Here is a 16439-nt window from a genome sequence, read left to right on the forward strand (position 1 = left end):
TACGACAGTTTCCCTTTTAAGTAAAACATAAAATGTGGAAAAAAAACATGGTGCGAGTGTCCACTGCCGAGTCGCACTAGGAAAGTGCTGATAAGAGTTGAGATTAAATAAGGACGAATAATTAAGATAAAATGGTTGCGGATGCAATCGAAAGTAAAAATTTAAGAAAATTACAATATATCATGATACCTGGTTCACTTTCAGTGAGCAAAAAATTATATTTCGAGTATTTCTGCAGATTAAAAACAAATTAATGGTTCTCCTGGGACACCAAAATGGGAGTTATTTTGATTTAAAAAATGCTTTTTTATGTTTACTCCTCAACTATGTCTAAAATATGCATTTTTGTATAAATCTGAACATTCATTCTAGTAATGCAACTGAACTTAGAAAAGCCAAAATCCACAAAAGCTAACATTATAATAACAGGTAATATTGATTAAAACATGCCAAAGTTAGTAGAGTTAGTCAGAAATCTAAGAATAATTCAAACATTTGGATTAATTTCAGTTTCTAGTTGGATGGAAAAGAACAAAATATTATAAAGATGCAAACTAAAAGTTTAATAAAAGCAAAAACAGAATAAAAGAGGTAAATTATGTCAAAATAAGAAAAATGAGGTGAATTAAAAGGGAACACGTGGAAGATTCACTCACTAAGGTCATCATCATCATCATCATCATCATCATCATCAGCGGCATCATCCTCCATACCTTTCCCTCCACAGCATAGAACGTAAGGGGTGCGGCGTTCCACCACAGCCCGACACTGTACGCACTTCTTCATGAGGATGGCACAATCTGGAGGAAAAATAAGATTTTTAAGTTGGAACCAAAAGCTGGAAGTGGCGGAAAACACCACGAGGACACAACGTCGGGTGCGACTTACTCTCACAAGCGCACATGTGGCCACAGGGCTGAAACAACACGGCTGCTTTTTTATCAGAGCAGACGACACACTCCTCAATCTGGAGCGAGAGAGAGAGGAGAGAGAGAGAGAGAGAGAGGTGTTACAATGCAATCGGACCACCCTGTCTGCTCCTATGGCAGGTTGTGACTGCGCTGCTGGTACCTTAGTTCTGGACTGGACCTGCTCCTTACAGATGAGGCACTTCTTGACACGCGGCGAGCACAGCGAGCAGGTGGCGATGTGTCCGCACGGCCCGAACAGCGTGTCCCTCTTCATGTCGGAGCACACCATGCACTCCTCCAGAGACTCGATGTTGCTGTTCAGGGATGGACTGCGGGTTCCCACCTGGCCACTGCAGCAAGAACAGATACAGGTCATTTAAACGCAATTAAGAAATTATATTAATGATAAAAGTAAGTCTTTTGATCTTTACTGAAGTCAAATTCAAACAGAAGTAAGAAACCTTTTTTTTTAAAAAAAGCTCTAAATCTGAAATTATATTTTCTTTAAGGTACCAAAAATAATGTTGCTGACAATATCTACCACAGGATGAGAAAAAAAAAGCGAAATAAGTAAACGCTCTGTGCTAAAATCTAATTGTTTTTGACAAATATTAAATATTTATTTCAAATTATCAGATCTAAAATCTCAGAGGTTGAAAATTGCATTTAATCAACTTTGAGTGTTTTTAAAGGGACTTTTCGGACTTTTGAATTTTTATGCTCGCGATTGCCCCCTCAGGCCAAAAGCGTAATGGCAGCAAGAAAGGAGGTGAAGTGTCTTGCCCAAGGACACAACAGCAGCATTCTCTGGCGGGAGCCGGGATCAAACCTACAAGCTTCCGGTTACTGGACAACCCGCTCTACCTTCTGAGCTACTGCTGCTGACCAGACCGGCACTCTGAAGTTGCAAGTGCGGTTGATGGCCACAGAGGACAGTGGGGTTCTGTGTAACTTGTCATTAACTCTGTAAATGGTTATTTTAGCACATACTGGCTCAAGAAAATAATCTGAAAATATGAAAAAGTTGCATTGCTTTTAAATGCACGTCCTGTTTTTTCCCCATATTAAGCTCAGTCCACCATCTCCTGGGTCTGGCTTCACATTAACTGTCTGAGCGAGTGATACTGATCTCCTCGTCAAGTTCTCAGCAAAGAAAGCCAGTGAGTGTGTTTCCTGAAATGTCACACAAATCCTGGGATGTTTACCTGCTCTTCTCTTTGTGACATTTAGCCAAAGCCTTACAGAGGCTAGGGTCAGGACACAGGTCCAGAGGGGACTGGCCCTTTTTGTTGCGAATGGTCAAGTCGGCTCCATTTGCTGCCAGGAAGCAGGCGATGGATGCTGCACTCTTCTTCTCCGCCCCCTGGGTGCCCAGACCCATGATTAACTGCAGAGAAGCAGACAGACACACAAAACCAGACCAGGTCAGAGACACAGAAACATTTCTGACATTTTTAAATCACTTTTCAGGCCATTTAGAATGGTTTCATGTCTCAACATTACACACTAGAACTATAGTTAAAAGTAGGAAAAGTAAAAAGTCAGTTCTGTACAAATTAGCCAATCATAGGTACATCTTAAGATGCCTGTCAGGCACTATAACCCTCTCACCCCATCTGGCCTCCCTCACTCACATAACTCACCACCTCACTCACTCAACCACAACTCAAAGCTACTTTTTCTCGGGCGATTTAGGCCTTCCATGTCTGATTCTCTTCAACCAGTAAGTTTTACATCTCTGCTGATGGAGCCACCAGACCTGCTAATTCAATTCTCATCCTGAGAGAAGGGGAGGGCTGCAGGACTGTGACCCTGCTGTACATTTCTTAAATTAGACCTGCTGTCTGTCTGTTCCACTGCTCTGAGGGGAAACCAGAGGGGAAGGGCTGAGGAGGGGAGAAAGGGAGTGGGTGGGAGGCACAAGGTGACAAGTACAAAAAATATGTCACTGATGGAGAGTTTAAAATCCTCCCAGTAGAGATTAATGATGTGGTGTTAACACGATGAGGGCTCAGGTCTGGCATCCCCCTTCTGGACTTAACTGAGGGACCTGTTCAGGCTGGCGAAGGCGCGTCGGTGCGTCAGCTCACCGTTATGAGCTTCAACCTGAATGATGGGCTGGTGCAGACTCAAGTGTCCAGTGATGCAGATGACGGAGACGGTGAGCTTCCTGACTAAATGGGATCTGTCATCATCTCTCACAGTGGGCCACAAACTCATATTAATAAAGGTTTAAGTCCTGAGGAACACTTTGATGGATGATAAACGCCAAAGAAACCACGACACAATGCTCCGGAGAATCCCTTAGCGGCAAAAGCAGATGATAGAGTACGCATCGTTTTAAAGAAGCGTCAATGGATGCTAGTCTAGAGATCTTTGAACCAGAAGGTCATTTATAACTAAACATGTGAGAAACATGAAATGATGTAAAGTATCAGGTCTAAATAAAGGTGAAATATTTCCAAGCAATATTCATCTGTTTAAAAAATGAGGATGGGCGATATATTTGAAGAAGAAGAAAAAAAAAATCATTTCCATAGCGCCTCTCAAGATAAAAATCACGAGGCGCTTAAGACCTTCAGATGTTTTGTGGGTCCGACACACACTGCACAAAGCAATCCAATCACAGTCGTTCTGACTCGGTTTGCTAAAGCGGACCACAGGGGGTCCCCATGAGATTTAGCTGTTTTCCAAATTGCATCGGCTATTTGAGCCATCGATCAACAACATACTGCGCCTCAAATGGTTTAAGCTACACAGGTGAGAGTAGGGGGCAGTACTTGTTGAGAAAGAAGTGCATCCAAAGGAGATTTGGAATGTTTTCGGCAGTAAAATATGTTGGATTGTGGACTTAAGTTATGTAAGGGACTATTTTATTGGACCCTTTTGGATTTAAAAAGGCAGATTTTTTTTAGATGTTTTATTTCATCAATAATATGAGTCCAACTGCCAGACTAATTCATGAGCATAAAAACATTATTCAAAAAAATAAAATGAATATGGGCAAAGGGCTTGGACTATCGCCGATGATCAACTAATTCGTGCAATCACCCAACCTTAGTATCAATCAACACAAACCAATTTCAAACACAAATCTGTGTTGTCTCATGACTTGAAATTCCCTGATCTTGAAGAGAAGCTCGAGTTAATAACAGATACCGTGTTTTTGGACGGTTCCCAAGGCTCCACTTTGCTGACATCCTGCATGTCCTGGAGTTGCCGCAACTGAGACAGCGTGTGGTGGCGCAGAGCCTCGTGAAGCGGCGTGTCCCCGTCCTTGTCTTGCACGTCCAGCTTGGCCTCTGCCCGCACCAGGAGCTGTTAAAATAAAAAAGTAATCAAGCAGGAACAGAAACAAATAATTACCTCAGATTTACTATTTTAAAACTACAAAGGTAACTTGTTTAGCTGCTGCTCAAACTAAACTAACAGTGTTGTGCAACGCCCAAGCATGAAGTGCACTTTTGTTTAGAGACCACAAGATGGCAACGTGGCAATCTCAATCCAAGTCTACACCAACAGACAGTGATCAACACACTGCCTCAAAGACTATCCCCCTACCCTCCCCTCCACAGGCAGGACCTCATTCAACTGCAGGATATCCAACCGTGTAAATTAAATGTGTTCTGCTGCCTTTTGTGTAAAGGAGAGGGACTGGCAGATAACCAAAGGCAGTGTGTTCACTTAGCGGTGCAAGAGGAAGGAAACCAGGAAAACAAATGAGAAACAGAGAACAGGAATTGAGGTGTGAACACACACCCGAACTATCTGGGTGTGCTGGCGCTCCACTGCAAGGTGCAACGCTGTCTGCTGGTTGACATTCTGGATGTCCAAGCTGGCGTTGCCCTGGGTAGAAGTAAAGGAAAGAGCACAAAAGATGCAAATATGGACAAGAAACATTATGGTTGTACATGGTATACATTAAGTTTGCGCAGAAATGACAAAATTTCAATTAAAAATACTTTTTTTTCTTCATCCAAAGAAATCTGTGCTTAGAAAGTAAAACACAAACAACCTTTCAGACTTTATGTGCCGTGACAGCACCTTCTGTCCTTCTGACTAGCAAAATATCACCGAGGGGGAAAAAGGGGCAGTCTACAAAAAATGCTATGTGTGATTGTCATTTCCAATTGCAAACATATCAGCTGTGGAGATGAGAAGGTAAGATAAGTATTGTGATCAGGCAGTGTGTAAAATCCCAAAGTAATAAGACTGTCTGACTGGCTGGGAATCTGCAGTGCACCTAGAAGTGTGGTGCAGTTTCTGAATAGAAAGCTGAGCCATCACTGCGAACAAGCCCATTGCAGGAGCTTAAAGGGGGGGAGGAGAAGAAAAAAAAAGGCTGTCCCTGCTGAAAGGGTAGCTTGCACAGCGAACGTTCACGTGTAGGAATGTTGCAGCAACATTACTGCCTTGCACCACATCCTCATTAACCCAGTTTTTGGTGTGATCAGGTGACTTTTCTGTAAACTCGTGTAAGCGTTTTAGCCTTTAGGGAGTTAAACCTGCAATCTCAGAAGGGAAAAAAAATAACTGTATGAGCCCATAACTGCAAGAGAAGGAAGATGTGAGGGCCGAGCAGCGCTAAAGTACCCCCCCGGAGGCCATGCGAACCTTATGGATTCAATAAAAAAAGATGGCAGTTAAAGGGGTTTCAACTGGTCTACAGCTTGCAGGCTACAGGGAGTGCTGCGGAGGCTGCTTTTGTTGGTCAAAGGTAAAGCTCGGGTAATGCAGGCTGAAATGATGCTGCAGTGCTGTTATAGACTAACTGGGAATGTCCCAACATATGGTGCTTTAGACAAGGTGACACATGTCGAGAACACATTTGATCATAATGATTTAATTTGATGTTGCGTTTTCTTTTAATCTATTTAAATAACCCGGGCTTTCCACCGAATGCGTAAGCAGTGCTTAATGTAATAGATGCGTTTTCACTGCAACCGCAGCAGTGCATCCCTTCTCACCTGGTGCGTAAAGACACGCAGCAGCAGTAAATGTGTTTCACGCGGCTGGTGCTGTAAGATCACAAAATCACCAGAGAATAGAAAGATCACACATGATTTCACCAGTTTATACGTTACTAAGCAAAGAGAAAGACGATAACTGTGTGCTTTATTTTCAGTCCTTTTTTACCTCAACCAAGGAAGCATCACAAGTAATGAAGTATTTTGTTTACAGAATAAACAACTAGAAATTTGCACACATGTCATTAGGGATGGGTACCTTTGACATTTGAATCGATCCGGTACTAATTACCGGTACCTACGAATCGATACCGGTACTTAACGGTACCAATTTTCGATACTTTTGCGTGTTTATTATTTTAATTCTCTTTTATAATTAAATATAAATTTTCTCAATATATAACAATATTTGATATACATCACGATAAATAACATTCAACTGTTTGTATTTTAACATCGTCCTTGTAGTTTTATAAGCTGATGATTAAACTGAAGCAAACATCTTTACTGTGAACTAAATTTACTGTGTATCTTCATTCCTTTTGCCATCTTTTTTCATTTGATTTTTCCTACTCGAAAGTTAGAATTTCCGAGGAGAAAGTGAATGCACCATTAGCTGATAACAATGGTAGCAATGGACGCTAACATATCAAGCTAACGATATCCTAAACAGTTTATTTAGCTGCTGGAGCAGATTAAAACGATGCCTCACACTTAGATCGTCACTGGTTTCGTCTTCACCCGTCACATTTAGTAAAGTGAAGCCAAACTTTAGAGCGCGTTCATGTTGTTCTAGTCGGAAAATCGGAGTTCCGAGGAGAAAGCGAATGCACCATTAGCGAAACGGAAGCTAACATATCAAGCTAATTATATTCACCTACCGGAGCAGATTAAGATGAGGATGTCTCACTTAGATAGTTGTCGCTGGTTTCATCATCCAGTTACCCATCACATTTAGTGAAGTGGACCCAAGCTTTAGCCTGCGTTCTCTCTACCATGCTGCTCTGTTTACAACTGATTCACAGCAAGCGACAACAAAACGCTCTTGCGCATGCGCAGCTGTCTTGGCAAGTTCTCGTTATGATGGACGGGTACCGAAACGAGGCACCGTTTGAAATGACGTGAATCGGTGCTCGGTCGGTACTATGGAATTCGGTCGGTCCCTTAAAAAGTACCGAATTCGGTACCCATCCCTACATGTCTTATTTTGAAAGTTGCCAGATGTTTTACACAGCTTCCATATTTGACTTCCTGTAAGATGAGCTCGACACTTTCTGGAAGCACAGCATGTAAAAAATAGACTCTGGTGGAAAAAACATACTCGCTGACTTTAGTGGCAGCCATTCGCTATATAAGACCCTTTACAGACAATACCCACAGCTTACCGGAACTTTTCACCATACATGCAAGTGCAAAATACTAGACACGCTTTTTCCACTAGCTCAGCAGCGTGTCTCTTTTAACCGGGAGTGTTTCAGACATGAAACGGTAGCTACTAACAAAGTAATTCCCTCTCAGACTGCTCGTTTACTGGCGGTTCCTAGAAAATCAAAAAATAGGAAAGGAGGTAGATCTTTTAGCCATCAGGCTCCTCTTCTGTGGAACCAGCTTCCTATAATCAAGGAGGGTGTGGGTGTGTGTGTGTGTGTGTATGCTTTGTCTTGTGGCTGTGCCATCCACAACTTGGATGGCTGCTCATACTGAGCCAGGATCCTCTGGAGGTTAAAAGGGAGTTTTCCTCTCCACTGTCGCTGCATGCTTGCTTAGTATGAGGATTGCTGTAAAGACACTAAGACTAGTCAGTGACTCGATGCAATCTGCTGGGTTTCTTATATGAGAAAATTTTACTGGTTGGCATAATGAATTGAAATGTATTAAAATGTTCAGTTTGTAAAGTTCCTGGACACAACTTTTGCTGTGATTTGGCACTTTATAAATGAAATGATTTTCATTCAGTTGAAAGCGTTCCACGCAGCTGGTCCTGCGAGGTCATTTTATTGCAAGAAAATTGAAAGTTCAAGCGTGATTTCGCCAGTTCATGGGAGGAACAAGGAAGGAAAAGGATAGCAGCATGTATCCAAAAAGGTCTGTGGTTGGTGTTATGAAGGTGTCACAGGTAATGATGTAGTTTTATTTAATAATTTGCATCTGTCTTTTATTTTGAAAGTTTCAGGATATTTTTACACTGCTTTTGTGTTCTTCCTGTCTGGCTTAAACTGATCTGCTGAGCTTGGCACATTCTGGAAGCATAGCTCATCAAAAGAAGACAACGCATAAACTTAGTAGAGTGACGCGACATCACGCTTTTGCTATGCCTCGCGGCCGGTGGAAACAAACCCATCTTCTATACCGAAGGCTAACTGCTGTGCACTACGCTTAAAGGATGTTACAAGACATTTTCGTGTCCAGTGGAAAGGCCAGGTTACACTTACAGGTAAGAGAAAATTCACCACTTCCTGCATTTTTGTGAGAGTATTACATTAAATGTGACTTATCAATGAAACGCTTCCAAAGTAAGCCCGAGGAGAGCTCTTTTTGTGTGACCTGAAAATAAAAAAAGTATCTGTTTTTAACTTTTTACCTGATGCACCAGAAGCTCAGCCACCTCCACGTGGTTGTTAAGGGCAGCCAGGTGAAGCGCCGTGTAACCGTCGTCCTTCTTCTCATCCACAATCCAAGGCCTCGGCAGTTTGGACAGCAGCACGCGCATGGCACTGCACGGGGAGGAGAGGAAAGGCGAAATAAAGCGAGAGCTCAGCTGGATGCAAAATAAAATACTCAGAAATGTAAAGGGAATTTCATAAGTTCAAATTAAAGCAAAAATACATCTAAAAGTAACTTCATTAGTACACCAAACAGCATCTGTACTGCTGAGACTCAACGTTTTTACAAAACAGTGTCTTTTAGCAGCAACGCTTCCATTTCCAAGAACATCACATCAACTAAGAGAGGAGTTGCTTCAGCAAGCAGAATGTTATTTAAATCAACTCCTTTGATGTTATTATAACCTATTCTCATACATAAGATACGTAACATTAATGTACTCAATCTTTAAAGTAACTGCGTTATGCCTTAGTCAGTTTTATGGAAGTGTTCCTCAGACTCCATTCAGAAACGTCTGAAAGTGACAGAACGCTGAAATAGCTAAAAAAAATGTCGCTCTTCAACATGTGGAGTCTGTGTTTGGTGCCTGAGGGTTTAACTGCATGTCTATAATGTAGCTGTCAGCTTCACCTGACGACGTCGTCTCCGTAAAGAAAAGTCACACCACAGTTTTGTCTTTTGACGTCTTAAGTTTTAGTCGTCTTTGACCAGAACATTTAGTTTAAACTGACAAACATGCAGTGGATTTAGCTATTGGACAGCAATGCTATTCATAAAAAACCTTTCAACAGTCAGATCTTCCCAAATAGTTGATAAGAAGTGATCGCTTGTGAGATTAATGGAAAGCAGTGCTTGAGTGAAAGCGTTTAGTGCACCACCTCCTCAGTTAAAAAACAGACGTCACTTCCTTCATCAATGAACAGCAAAATAGTAATTACACAAGATTTAGTCGCATTCCCTCAGGTCTCCTCCTGTGAGAGGAACGGGTAAGATGAGGAGAGGAAACATGTATTTGGTTTAAGTGGTGCTGTTGACCAGAATTGGTTTGTTAAAGAGACGGTTGTTTGTTTTTTTGGTGGTGAAGGTTGTTTGGAGGACACGGTAGATGGCTGAACTGTCACGATTTTACAAATATTTCAAAACAGACAGGAGGAACTTTGAAATGCCAACTTCGTGAGGGTAAAACTGATTGAAGATGTGATTTATTTGCACCTGGAAATAAATAGGTGAATGAGGCTTTCTCCAATTAATAAAGGTTTAATAGCCTGGAAGTTTTAGTTTAGTGTTTAAAGTCATCCATCATTTCTCTGCAGCTGACCTGACCTCCCCTTCCTGCTGATACAACCCAGTACGTTATTTACAATCACAAAATACTAAAAAATTTGCATGATTTCGCTTTCAAAGTTTGAAAAATGCATCAGAAAACCGCTACACGTAAATCTGAGCTCATACAAATACGCTAAAACATAAAGAACCCCAAACTTTTCTTGTACCCTGTCTTGAGGAACACAATGTACCTTCAATAAACACTGAAGCGGCAGTGCTTGAGGGAACACTTGTGACCTTGTTTAACCTGAATAATTATGTGGGGCATATCTTTGAACTGCGACACAAAAGGAGGCAGCAGATTTTCTCGGAGTGATGAGGCAGAACAACGCACACCGAAGTGTTTAGGTAAGATGAATCAGATCTCTGAGGGTGCAGCAGGAAAATGAGCTCCAGGACGAGGGCAGGAAAGGCCACAGCGTGCAGAAAACGCTAAGAATAATACAGAATACATGCATTAGGGCTGGTTGTAAAAAGAGGGGTGGGGGACTCTATGGGTGTAACATGTAACTAGTTTCCCTTTCCGTGAAGGAAAACAGAGCATCCTCCTCCTGAGAGAAGCAGAGAAAGAGCAGCAGGGAAACACGGGGCATGCAGTCATCTCCTCGGTTCAGATAAAGACTTGGCGGCTGGCGTACTGCTGCAGTGATGAACAGCGCAGCACACCGAACCTAGTCCTGCTCACTCTCTCACCCCCTCTTAATGCACACCGGCTTACGCACCTGCATTGCTTGCAGCCATCTTCAGCTGCTAAATGCAGGGATGCAGTCCTTTAGATTTGAAAGTGAGGGCACCCACTCTGCTAATTTGACATTCACAGAGTGTTGCCGCTGTCACAAAGAAGCATTTACTCACATACTGTTGATTTGTTTTTGGTTTTTTTACATCTCCTGGAGGACTTCTAAGTAATTTCATTTGTGGCTCATCCACCAAACAGGACCTGAGTCTTGAACAGGCAGGTTATTCAACAAACAGCCACATCAGTTTTGCCCAAAGCGAAAACATAAAGCGGATTCCCAGTGGTTAAAAATAACACTCGTTTAGACTATTTTCTCCCCAACTGGGAAAATAAAAATGAGAGAACAATCCACTTAATAATGAGAATCCTAGGGCTATTATTAGTATTGTTATGTTGATCTGCAGTTTTTAAACACATAAGAACCTCCCAGTGCAGCACGGTGGGGTCAGACCAGCACCTTAGTCACAAAACCAAGAACTCAAAAGCTAAAATTATGTTTTTGGTATAGGCAGACGTAGGACTAGAAAACAATGAGTTAATAAAACTTCAATAAAAAGTTTCTATTCTTTTTTTATATATATACCAATCAGGTAGCTGAATTCTCAAGTCAATACTCACTCCCAGCCAATCAAAAACACAGAGCCAGGCACACTCCGTCACCAAGCCCTGCCCTCTCAAACAAAGATGTCTTAGCAAGGAGCAGTGGAGGAAATTCGCCCGTAAAAAGGTTACAGATATTTTAGCTTTTACAGAAAAGACACAACGATCAATTGAAAAATTTGCAGCGCATCGACTAAAAGTTAGATCTGTTAACACTACCAACTTTTGTAATGACATAAAATGGCCAAGGCTGCACTTAAAATATATTTTCTACAATTTCTTATAATTATCAATAATTATTGATATCGCTCAAAATGAATTTTTTTTTTATCGATGTGCATATTTTCTGTATCGTCCAGCCAGAGGCAGATGCTGGATTGACAGACTCTGCCATGCAAGGTAAAATAGGCAGACATTAATATTAATACCCCACACTGGCACTGCTGCAATGCAGTTAAGTCATTTGCTGTACGAGTCGACAAAAAGCATCTGAATTTAAAAAGGAGACACACTCTACTTAAAAATTACATGAGGTGTAAATTTGTGGGTGTGATCTGACCACCTGACGAGCAGCCAGATGTTTAGATTTAAACCAATCTTAAAACGATGCCATGGTAGTGAACGAATGAGGAAATACTGTAAGAAAAGATGGTGAGATGGAACTGGGTCACCATGTGAGGGATCCCAAAGGTCCCGAAGGAGAGCTGCAACGAGCCTTGTTGGTTTGGACCGCTATTTGTCATTGAACGGGACACCGACACCCTCAGCTCTGTGCTCCCTGGCATTTGTCATGGCATGTGAGGCGGTAGAAAATGTGTGCAAGTTTAATTGTGTATGTGAATGTACGGCTTGAAAGAGCCCTTCTGCTGCTGCCCTTGCCTGCGTGACAGCCATCTGCGTTGCGGTCAGTACTTCATATAACAATGGGGGAAAGAGAAAGTCGAGGAAAAAAATAACGTGAGTAGGACAAGGCAGAACTGGAACCATCAACACCCAGCCAGAGATTAATGGCTGCGCACAAACATATGGTTACTCTGACACAGCAGATGTGTTTGGCATAACTTCGTGTTAACTAGAGCTTCCAGCCCGAGATGGGAGACTGAAATTCTGAATTCGAAACTATTCATTAAAGTGTCCCACCTGTTCTGGGGAAAATGATTAATACTAATAAAAATGAATAATAACAATGATCAATCCTGCGAATATTAAAGTGATTGCACTGGAAATCAAAGACTGTTGTAATGCTGTTAGAGACGCAGTAACCATGAGAAGTTCACATTTACATCCATCAGAACAGAAGGGGAAAAAAGTTGTTGCACCCATGGATGCTGGATAAATGGTCTGCTTTTATATAGCGCCCACTAGGGCACTACAACCCCCCAAGGCACTTTCACCCATGTGTGTACACATTCACACGCTGGTGGTGATGACGGAAAGCGAGGCTGCTGAACACTGGTGCCAACGGTCCCTCTGACCACCACCAGCAGGCAAGGAGGGTGACGCGTCTTGCCCAAGGACCCAACAACTGTGACAGACCGAGCGGGAAAAGAACCTGCAACCCTGTGGTTACAAGACGAGCACCTAATTCCTCTTCCACCAATGCCTTAATAAAGTTAGTTTCTGAAGCTGTGAAACAATTTCAGCTGAATAACGAATTCCCTCTCACAGATTTTAGCTGATTACATTATTTTAGCTGAACCTACATAAAGGCATGTTTTCTTTTCTCTGATGTGCAGCCCCTCTCTTTTGGAAGAGCCTTTCCAGATGAGCCGACCTCAGATGATACATGTGGTATCAGCTCATTGAAGGCAAGATCAATAACTTTGGGTCCCTTTGAAATAGTGGACCCTGTATTTAATAAATCACTCACCTAGGCAGGACACAAAACCCTAAATTGATCGCGTCCCACTATTTCCACTCGCAGTTTGGAGTTGCACTTTATCATGTAAGAAAGATCTGGGAGGCAAAGAGTCATGAGCAACTGGGAGTCAGTCATAAAACAGCTTTATTGACATTAAAACATGCTCCTTTGAATGTTAAGAAACCGAATATATTATAAAAATTAAATGGGCTAAGCATAAAAAAGGAGAAACTCGACTGTTAATGGCTGAGTAATTGCTAAATGAGACAGGCAATATTAAACAGGGCAAATAATTTAATTAGCCTATAAGCTACGTCACATGCAACTACAGCAGTTTATTATGGCCAACAAGCCACGCCGCAGTTGTAATTAGTAGCCAGATGACTTTGTTAGAATCATCCCACCAGTTTCGGACATCCTGCTGCGGGCAGAGTAAATAAACACAGGTAGCACCCAGGACAACAGGGCAAGGGAGAGCCGAGGACAAGAACCTGAATGGCTCCTTTTGATTAGAAAAAAAAAGGCGCTTTCATTACCATGCTGCGAGGAGAATAATTCCCTCCACAATGTGACCTTCCCCAGCCTGCCTGTACCTCGGGCTCGTCGGTGAGCATGCTTTTATTATGGACTATTTGCATAAACCGACAGAAAAGAGGTGCATTTCTACGTTTTGGTTATCACTATATTATTTGTCGTTGCCTTGAAGGTTGTCTTGGAAACGTCGGGTGCATTTTCAAACATCCCAGGTCCCATTTTATGTTCACTCGGGGAGACGGTGGGGAACATAAAGGCTTAGCTTTAATTAGCTGTGAATCACCCGGTGATACTGGGTGTCCCTGATTCATGGCAACTTATGGAAAAGAAGAGGAGGCAGCGAGACGGTCAGAGAGGCCCAGTGGTGCATTAATATCTCATTGCTTCAAGATGACCCAATTATTTTCCCATATTACCTTTCCAATGCGCTTACAAACCCTCAACACCTTGAAAAGGCCTAATTTTCATTTCTGAGCCAGCCAGAAGAGTCATAATGTATCGTTTTAGTGAGAGAGGAATGGCTTAACGAAGTAAGAAGATCCAGATTTGAATAAAGTACCAAAGAACTGCTAAATCTCATCTTAATTAGCAATGTTTTAATACTTTAAGATCTGGATCATATAAAATATGTATAACCACTTCAACGATAAATAGTGCTTGTATGATTGACTTGTATTTTTAATCAATAAAGGTGTGACCTAAAGAAAACGCCAATTCATTGAGCACAAATTAATTGAGCACAGAAAAACAACAAATTGTGACTAAATAACAAAAGATAATGAGTAAAATATGTATAATTAGTTTCCTAGCTCTTTTTTAGGCTATCCAGAATAGGCTACTGTATGCTGGCCTAAGTCAGGGTATGGTGGAACAACTGCAGTTAGTTCAAAACTTGGCTGCTAAGTTCTTGACAGGTACTACATGCATGGAGCACATTGCCCCTGTGCTGGCATCCCTGCACTGGCTCCCGGTGCACTTCAGGGCAAAATTCACAGTGCTAACTCTGGTGTATACGGCTCTTTGGGAAACTGCTCCACCTTACATGGCCAGCCTTTCGACTAGGGGCGGCGGTGGCACAGGAGTTAAGTGCTCGCCCCGTAATCGGAAGGTTGCAGGTTCGAGCCCCGCTCAGTCTGCCGCTGTCGTTGTGTCCTTGGGCAAGACACTTAACCCACGTTGCCTGCTGGTGGTGGTCGGAGGGACTGGTGGCGCCTGTGCTCGGCAGCCTCGCCTCTGTCAGTGCGCCCCAGGGCAGCTGTGGCTACATCGTAGCTCATCCCACCAGTGTGTGAATGTGTGTGTGAATGACTGATTGTGTTGTAAAGCACCTTGGGGGGTTCCAGGACTCTAGAAGGTGCTATATCAAATACAGGCCATTTACCATAGGTATGCTATACCAAGGGTCCTTCGTTTGGCTGATGTGGAACTGTTAGTAGTTTCATGTTCAAAGGACAAGTCACGGGGAGGTTGTTTGTTCTTGGTGTTGGCTCAGAGGCGATGGAAAGAGTTGCCTTTAATCGTGCGCCAGTCGCCTTCTCTGTTGATATTTAAGTCCCGTTTGATGACACATTTATATGTCATGCATAAGTAGATGTCATAGCGTGGCATCGATGTCCTGTATGTAATGTGGCCTTTCTTTTATTACGTTTTATGCTTTTATGTTTTTTTAATAGTTTACGTTGCCTGCTGTAGTGTCCAGCACCTGTCCGATAAGTTTGAGGTGAAATGAAATGAGATATAAAAAAGGTTTATTACTTCATTTTATTCTCATTTTAATCTTAATTTTTCAAATTTTCTCCCATTTTTATTACAGGGTATATACAGCAATCCTTAAGTAAAATTTACTACTTTTTAATACTTTTTTTTACTACCTTCAGAATTTTTTTAAAACCATCACAACACTAAATTGCAAGTGTTAATCAGCGACGTATTTACACATATTTTAACATATATAACATACAAAAAGAATAAACTTAGAGACTCACTGATGTTGACAACGTATTGCACATATTTATTTTACTTAGAAAATAAGCCAGGCACTTCTGTTCAGTGGTTCACAGTTAACCACGAGGCCTGAAATGATGCACAACGACCACTGAATATGACGTCATCATTATGTGACCGGATATGCTAAAGTAGTGCTGCTCAATTATGGCAAAAACAATAATCACGATTATTGTGACTGAAATTGAGATCTCGATTATTTAAGACGATTTTTCAATTTATGTAGATTTTTATTTTTTTTATTTTTATTCAGTCATAAAATTGCTCAGGGCACAATCAGGGCAAAAACAAACAAGAAACAAGATGATCACTAAAATAACTCCTGATTCCCAGTATAAAAAGACCAATATACTTACAGCTCATAGTTTATGACCCAAGGGCTATAGACCTTGGTTTAACTCATGTAAGTCTAACCAGTACAGACCCAAATACCAATATCTTGCAAATACTGACAGCAAGAATTATACAGTGGCATTTATAACAAATACATGTAAATTGCTGTTCACTAAATGTTGCATAGCATTTATTGAGTCGTGTCAAGGTGCTGTAGGAGTGCACTAGCACTGTGTCCTTAGGGAGATTAGTTATTATTTATCAGCGTGAGAAACTTATTTCTACCTTATTTATAAACTATTTATTTACAAGTCCATCAGTTAATGTAATAATTGTCCCAACCACAGCTGCACCCCCCCACCCCCAACCCGGTCTCACAGCAATCAGGGGCAAGCTGCACGTGTGTTTAGCGCGCCGCACGCGCACATTTAGCCGTTTTTATCGGCTCAGGAGTCCGCAGGTGCGGTGTGTGTGTCACTCACTCTGGTTAATCCAACAGGGAGCCGGCTCCGAGAGCTGTTTCTTTAGCGACCGACACATCACTACATCATTCCCTTTCC

At 41.9% G+C, this 16439-nt stretch overlaps 1 protein-coding gene across 5 annotated transcripts in view; it reads right to left on the reverse strand.

The window, feature by feature from the left end:
• Positions 1–16439, reverse strand: part of mib1 (MIB E3 ubiquitin protein ligase 1) — a 53846-nt gene that overhangs the window by 5303 nt on the left and 32104 nt on the right. For 3 of the 5 annotated variants that reach the window (XM_054741378.2, XM_015956663.3, XM_015956662.3), the window contains exons 13-19: positions 8460–8592; positions 4671–4757; positions 4071–4229; positions 2117–2298; positions 1072–1261; positions 889–967; positions 714–800 (exon numbers count right to left, since the gene is read on the reverse strand). In XM_054741378.2, coding sequence (XP_054597353.1) covers positions 714–800; positions 889–967; positions 1072–1261; positions 2117–2298; positions 4071–4229; positions 4671–4757; positions 8460–8592 — 917 coding nt within the window. Of the gene's footprint in view, positions 1–656; positions 801–888; positions 968–1071; positions 1262–2116; positions 2299–4070; positions 4230–4670; positions 4758–8459; positions 8593–16439 lie in introns of all 5 variants that reach the window. The other 2 variants (XM_015956661.3, XM_015956660.3) reach the window with 1 other exon arrangement.

Source organism: Nothobranchius furzeri, chromosome 11 (genome assembly GCF_043380555.1).
Source record: "Nothobranchius furzeri strain GRZ-AD chromosome 11, NfurGRZ-RIMD1, whole genome shotgun sequence".
Lineage (NCBI taxonomy): Eukaryota > Metazoa > Chordata > Actinopteri > Cyprinodontiformes > Nothobranchiidae > Nothobranchius > Nothobranchius furzeri.